General features: G+C 39.5%; 1 protein-coding gene across 4 annotated transcripts in view; it reads right to left on the bottom strand.

Moving 5' to 3' along the window:
• Nucleotides 1-1,306: 1,306 nt before the first annotated feature.
• The window catches only part of LOC110521323 (chemokine-like protein TAFA-5), a 113,054-nt gene continuing 106,499 nt past the window's right edge, over nucleotides 1,307-7,861 (bottom strand). For 2 of the 4 annotated variants that reach the window (XR_005040867.1, XR_005040868.1), the window contains exons 4-5: nucleotides 4,580-4,683; nucleotides 1,307-2,410 (exon numbers count right to left, since the gene is read on the bottom strand). Coding sequence is in view for 2 of the 4 variants with exons in the window: in XM_036968676.1 (XP_036824571.1) it covers nucleotides 2,402-2,410 (9 nt within the window). In the remaining 2 variants the exon portion in view is untranslated. The remainder of the gene's footprint in view (nucleotides 2,411-4,579; nucleotides 4,684-7,861) is intronic. The other 2 variants (XM_036968676.1, XM_036968677.1) reach the window with 1 other exon arrangement.

Here is a 7,861-nt window from a genome sequence, read left to right as displayed (position 1 = left end):
AAGATTCTGTATGGAGGAATGGTCTAAGATCCCTCCCAATGTGTTCTCCAATCTCAAAAGCATTTTAGAAAAAGGCTCAGTGCCATTAACCTCGAAATGTGAGGTATTGAAAGACAAAAAAAAGATATTACTTGTTTAACAAAATCTCTTTCTCTGAGCAATTGCGTTTAGTATTACGTAATATAATTTCCCAAATAATATTAGAAATATTTATTTTATGCAATGATGTTTCTCATCATTATCAAGGGTGTCAAGAATTTCACACCCCACTGTATATGATGTTCTGTTTATTTAAAAAGAAATACATTTTTTGGAGCTTAGTATTTTTATTATTTGTTTTTTTGCTCACAAATTTTGGACCCGTATGTCATATGGAAATACTCTATGCAAGTGATTTGATATCCTCTTTGATGTCATTTTACTTTGATGGCACAAAGTCATTTAAATGGCCATGTGCGAACAGCATCTAAAGAGCATGATACTCATGTCTTCCAGACTCAAAATCTACAGGAAATATTGTGAAAGTAGACCATGTATAGTCTGTATATTATTGATACTTTTTCACTAATTATACCAATTAGCCACATCGATGCAACCGGATTATGTTGACGAAGTCAGTTGAAATAACGAGGAAATAATGAGTTAAATCCATGTTTGTCTAGAGATGTTACTCTAGGATGATATGTTGTAAATCAATGTTCACCTATGTAGATGATATTCCCATGAAGTCTCTCTGATATAAAGTAAAATCTTTACAGAATCCCAGAGAAAACTTGCATTGAGACTACAGACAGTGGTAGAAGTTGTGTTTAAATTGGCCCACAATAGAGTACGTATTTGCCACTCATTGATCCAATACTCCAATGCTGTGGCATAATCCCACCACTAGGGTTGAACTACTAACAGGACGTTCATACTGCTCGCGACCTTCCGTACCATGTTGCTGAAATAATCCTAGTGTGTTTCCTCTGAACAGCATGCAAAACAGCATGTTGGTGGTAGCCTAACCAGCAGTGTCAAAGTTCGCTAGCGCGAGAGCTTCTCTCCCCCATTAGCTATTTCAAAAGTAGCCTCGTCACTTTCTGAGCTTAGGTCGCAAACTGTAGTCGCCAATGAGTAACTCACTAAATGTCTCCCCCTTCCATTGAAAATGGCAGTAGCTTGGTCATTGAATGTAGTTTAAGTAGTTTGAAAAGTAAAACCCCAAATTGTGCAACATTTCCACAAAGGTTATTGGAGAGGGGCTATAAAAGTAGAACACTTAGAACACGTAGAATATATAACCTTTCAGAAATGGGCTCTGTACTATGATCTGAATGCTTTAATTCTGTTCTTTCTTCAATTCATGTTAAATAATTGACTTTTTATGATGAAAAACTTGTTCAAATGAACAAGAGACCAGTAGGTTAAGGACATAGCTCATTGCCAATCATAAACTGTGGATACACAATGTGACCACATTTTCAGTGTTAAATAAGGTTTTCTACAAAGATACAACATATAAAACTGTTAAATATATAACTTTAGGCTTTTGAAAATACATTTAATGTTTCTTTACCCCAAACAGATATGATGTATTTACTATTTTCCTCCTATTCTTTACTGGTGAGAAATGATTTGTTTCTTTCACTATAACCAGTCATGCTGACTGCAAATTGTCCAAATATAGCAATTGAAAATGTATATCTGATTTAATGTATGTTCAAAATAGAGCAGTGAGTATACAAGTACAGTTTAGTAGTCCAAGAGAAACATCATTGACGAATTACACAACGTCCCTTGACTTTTTCCATTCAGTATTCGTCATTCATTTGTACACATTTACTCTGCACAACACATCACTTTTATCACCATGTGTACATTTGTGGGTATGTCTAGAGTCTGTAATATGGTGAGAGGGAATATGGGATTGCATGTTTCATCAACTTGGAAAAGTCTCTAAACCCTTCATCCCGAAGTCCACTGTGTCTCCAAAATATGGAGCAGTCGGCTATCTTTTTCTTTGGTCTGTAAAATCACTACAGAGGAGTTGCCAAGCATAAACTCCAAAATAAACATTTTGTCCCGTGTCTCCAAAGTCTAGGTTGGGTCAGATCCAGAAGTTCATGACGACACACATCAGAATTCTCCAAACTCAACTGAAAAATAAGTTCTGTCTCCCAAGGAATAATAGAGCATTGCAGAGTCCATATGTTCCATGTTAAGCTCCAACTCCTTTATTTGGAGTCCGGGCCTTTGGCAACGTAGGTTCTACGTGGCTTCACGCTGCTGCACAGAACAATAGACGGACAGCTGATGATAAGACGACGTATGCTCCACACAGGCGGTGACGATGGACTATGGGAAGCAGCTCACACACCATCCCCTCTCTCTCGCTCGGGAGCGTCTGTCCCCGCCATCATCAGGAGACCTGGGAATCGATAGGAACACAACAGCCGTCAGGGGAGAAGAGGATGCAGGACGACATGCGACATCTGGCTCTGAGAGCCCTTCTGCTTGTGTAAGCAATGTATTTATGGTGACGGCCACCGCCGATAAAATGGCAAGCCCATCACTTCAGGGGACTCAGTGCAGCATGTTATGTGTAATTCAGAAAACATTGGGGTTTGACATCAGGAGTCTGAATGTTTTGAGCTGCAGATTACCCCCCCCCCCCATTTTGCTCCCCCTTCCCCCCCCCCCCCCCCCCTTTCTGTCGCAAACACTTTTAAAGATTAACAATACTTTTTTACATATCCATGTCTTGTGTTCTATAGATAAAATTGCACAGAATGTTCTTTATTCTCCGACTGTATCACGTTCATTTCAGTTAATGAACTCGCTCTAATGATGCCAAGATGTTGCTCAAGTTGAGATTAGACACGCACAAGATGTAAATGAGGTGACGAATACAGTGGCGTGACCTCACTGTCTGACTGAGCCTTCATTCAATTGAATACCATCACTTTCGATGACCCAACAGTACAGGGGTTAAAGAGTGTGACAGATCTTCTCCATACACAGATAGATTTGAAATGTAATCAGAGTTGTTTCGAATTCACTGCGACTTGACACAGCCCTTAATGTACAAAATATAGTGTGGGGCTCCACACTGCCCTCTAGCCATTTGGTTATGCTAAAAATCATGACAACATCATAGATGAAATGACAAAGTGAAGCAAAATGTCTTCCCTGCGCATTCACAAAGCAATTTAACTGAAGTATGCCTTAGTGCCCTGCATAAGTCACTGCCCCCATACTGACAATACAATGTCATGCAGGCGTCATGTTTCCTACCTCATTGCAATAGAGGGCACAGTATAGAGGTCATTCTTGCTATATTGATGACTGACACTTCAAGCCTCCCCTTGCATCTCAACCACGCGTTACCAACCCTGATATCAAATTAACTCACGTATATCCTTCAACACTATATTGACTGTGTATTTTGTGTTGACTGTGTACTGTAGTTGTAAGTCATTCTCATTGTCCTGCATATTTAATGCCCTTTAATCTGTGCATGATGTTAGAAACATTATTTCCCCAATTGGACAATAAAATCAGGAGACACACATTATCAAAAATGACCTCACAAGTAAATATTACCTGACAGAAACCACAAGCAGACTACAAACAATTATAAACTGGGTGGTTCGAGCCCTGAATGCTGATTGGCTGACAGCCATGGAATATCAGACTGTATAGCATGGGTATGACAAAAAAATGTATTTTACTGCTCTAATTACATTGGTACCAAGTTTATAATAGCAATAAGACACCACGGCTAAGGGCTGTATCCAGACACTGTTGCATCGTGGCTAAGAACAGCCCTTAGTTCTGAATAGGCCATATACCACACCCCTCAGCCTTTTTGCTTAAATATACCATGGTTGGTTTTCTTTAGCCATAGATTCATTTGCCTGCTTGAATCCAAATTAGACTACAGTGGAAATAGAAAGATGGCACGACAAAGGCAGACAGTATATTCATATTTCGGGATAGCACTCAAAGCTTTCTCTAAAAATTAACAACGGAAGACAATATGGGCAGGAAAAATATTTGTGTCCCTTAAAGGGCAGTGTCGTAGTCAATTCCAGGTGAAGCCTTTGAACAAGTGCACCTTTGGGGCGAGTATGCATTGAATAATTCATAACCGTCTTGTAACTGTCTTGGACATCTGTAATAGGAATTCCAAAGCAGAGGCAAAACAGTACGGTAAGGCCAATGAACCTGGGTTCTAGACTTTTATTTTGGCCCACTGCCAATTGAATCTCCCCTGTATTATTGACTCAAGCTAATTAAACAGGGATCAAATTTAAATGTATCTTTCATTACAGATATCATTAATGTCATTAATGTCAACATTTCATCGGATGTTGTTCAAATCAAATCAAATTGTATTGGTCACACACACATATTTAGCAGATGTTATTGCGGGTGTAGCAAAATGCTTGTGCTTAGGAGTTAGAAGCAGATCTGCCATGTCTGTCGGCGTCATCTTGCCCAACATCATTACGGAAGAGAAAACAAGTGTGTCATTTGCCATCACAAAGGAGTAATCATGCATATGACATTTAGGGGAAACAGAATTCATCTGTACCTTGCTGTGTCGCTCTAGCCTGCCAGGATCTGCAGTTTGTTGTTTCTCTCCTGTCTGGCTGGCTGGCAAGGCGTTGTGTCTTTGTGTGTGTGTCGTCATAGGGCCTGAAATCACAGGGAGCGTTTCTTGCATTTTTGGGTCATACAAAAAAGGTGCTATCTAGAAGCTTAAATGGTTCTTTGGCTGTCCCCATAGAAGAACCCTTTGAAGAACTCCCTTGGGTTCTATGTAGAATATTCTAAAAGAGTTCTACCTGGAACCAAAAAGGGTTCTCCTATGGACAGCCGCAGAACCAATTTGGAACCCCTTTTTTTAAGTGTATGCATAGGGATAAAGCATGGTCTTATACTAAATGAAGAGTGATGCTACATTTTCTTTGGTTAGATAAAACACTTTTTTGAGCTGTGAAAATGTCTACTCGGGTTCAAAATGTCAATATAATAACGTTTTTTGTGTGAACAAAAAAAACTTAACTGTGTAGCAATTGAAACATTCTCTATTGCAGTGCTACACCTATATTGTGTCTCCAGGAATTCCCAGTTATTTGTTTTGATAGAAAAATGATTAGATTTTTGATTGCCCAATGTATAAATACTCATGGCAATGTAGCATAGCTAGTACAGGACAAAGCATAGTGATGTCTGGAAGCATGAGGCAATGACGGCACAACCAGTGGAACACAGGGATAAATCCTAAATGCATAAGGATACAGCAATGTTGATACAGACAATAAAGATGAAAGGTGAACCATATGCTCAAGACCAAATATGATTAGTCAACAGAAATTCAATGAGCGACACAGGTTTTAACACATTGGAAGTAATTCTGAGGAATAAAGTTGTTGTTTCCCGCAGTTAGATAGGGAAAATAGTGTTGACATTGGGAAAATGCTGAGATGAGGTTATCGCTGCCTCTTATGTTCTGACCTATGACCAGCCTATATAGCATTTCACCTCCATAATGCTTAATGTTAGGATTGGTGAAGGGTAGGCAGATCCTACAACCTTGAGTCATTCTGCACTGTGTTCAGACGAACAGCTGTCCCCTCCATGGTGATTGTGTTCGAACTGTGATTTGATTGGTCCTGGTAAAGCCTGGCTGCCCAATGGGATCAATTAGGGAAAGAGAATCAGCCCCACCACAGCCCAGTCTATCTGTCTTCTTATAGATCTCTGTACTGTCCACTCATGCATTCCCCCAATCAGAAGAGCTGGGCACGCACACGCACATGCACACACACTCTAATATTGTTCATGTCAATAGTCTTTATTAAAAATGTGTTGCATACATAGGGAAAGAGTTGTGGTCCTGACAGTACATGAAAATGAACCATAACTTCCTTGTCTCTATCTCTTCACATTGTCCATGTCCATGCCAGCTGCCAAATATGACTGATTACAGTAATCTCATTCCTCAGTGTTAATGATGATGTACCACAGAATGTTCATTTTTAGTCTGCCACACAGTAAAGAGAGAGGTAATAACCGATGAGCTTTATCATATAATTAAGAACTTTCACTGCATCTAGAAATTGAGTGTGAATGTGAATACGGATGGCAATAACCGCTTTTTGGGTTTTAATAAAATGGATGTTGTTATCTGTCATCATTTTTTTGCGATAAATAGGCCTGCTAAAATTAATTGGAAAACAAAAGGGGCTGTGTTTCATGCGTTTGCACATAACTCAGTTTTGGTAAAAAAATTAATAAAAGGAATTTGTTTTGAGAGCAAAACAAGATGAGATTTGATTGAGTTAAACAGGCAAGCAATTGGCAAATATCTCAAAGCAACAAAAAACGAGCATGTTCGTGCGTTAGCCTGTATCAGCTCTGCCTTATTCTTTGTTGAGCCAAACCTTCTGGTCCAATGCTTTAGCTGATCGTCATATGCAAAGATATTTTGGGCAGGGTCGCTGGTTATGATTGGGGACATTGCCCTGTGTAGGGTGCTGTCTTTCGGGTGGGACTATAAAATGGGTGTCCTGACTCTCTGTGGTCACTAAAAATCCCAAGGCACTTATCCTAAGAGTAGGGGTGTTAACCCCGGTGTCCTGGCTAAATTCCCAATCTGGCCCTCATACCATCACGGTCCCCTAATCATCCCCAGCTTCCAATTACAATTGGCTCATTCACCCCCCATCCACTCCCATGTAACTATTCCACCACGTTGATGCTGTAAATGAGAATGTGTTCTCAGTAAAATTATTGGTAAAATAAGGGTAAGAAAAAAATAGTTGTTCTAGCAACTGCATAGCGCTAGCTAACATAATTGTAGCTAGCACAACATGTATAGCTGTATAACATGTATAGTAAGGTACTTTACCCTTGAAACTTGATTTTGTGACATTACATCTCATGGACAATATCTAAACATGTCAACACAAATGTGTTAATTCAGGTCAAGACTAGAGTATGTGCAGTAAGGCCAGTTTCATTTGAATTGGGCTTGCTAGCTGCATACCTGCCTGTGTCAACAATGTCTGTGATTAGATTGTGTGGCTGAAGGTATTTATTGAATCAGGATAAGGCCTACTCTACTCCTCGCCCTTAATGCTCAAAAAAAGTCTAGACAGACGATGACAGCGAGCCTCAACTGCCTGGCATGACAATGAATGACAAAAGACTGAAGCATAGGCTACACAGATACGTGAAGAACATCCACTGCCTCTAAATCATTCTGCTACTTGGAAAATGGGCTTCCATTTCTCTTACCAGCTTGAAGCTTATAAGATGGGAATATTATGTTAAACATGCTGTAATGTTGGTGTTCAAATTATCCATGCATTTATATAGCAAAAAGGCTCATTCCTCTGCCATTGATAGCCTATTATACTGTCAGAAAAGAACCAGGTATCGTGAGTTGATTTGGCTGGTGACTATCAACTTCCTCTCTACTTCCTCTCTCTTCACTCTCTCTGCCTCTTTTCTTCTTTCTTTCTGAATCCCTTTCACTCTCTCTCAGTAATAGTTTCATGCAGGGAGGAACAGACTCTCCCATTGTTAAATTTGTCCAATTACATTGCACCATTTTAGATGCCCATAACACAATATCCAGGTACAAGCACAAGGAATTTGGTTTGAACATGATACTAAGTCTGCGCATGATTCAGCATCCACTGAATGACATAATATATTGCCATGCTGTCAGGAACATTAAATCAGGGGATACAAAAAAGCCAAGAGACAGAGATACAACAAGAAAGTCGAATTCATGCTTGTTAGTCTTAGGTAAAGTAAAAGATGGATCCATAAAATAAATATGGAAATTGAATTGAAGAATATG

Source organism: Oncorhynchus mykiss, chromosome 30, assembly GCF_013265735.2.
Source record: "Oncorhynchus mykiss isolate Arlee chromosome 30, USDA_OmykA_1.1, whole genome shotgun sequence".
NCBI lineage: Eukaryota > Metazoa > Chordata > Actinopteri > Salmoniformes > Salmonidae > Oncorhynchus > Oncorhynchus mykiss.
Note: the sequence above shows the minus strand (reverse complement) of the source record. Positions and strands in the feature narration are given on the sequence as shown.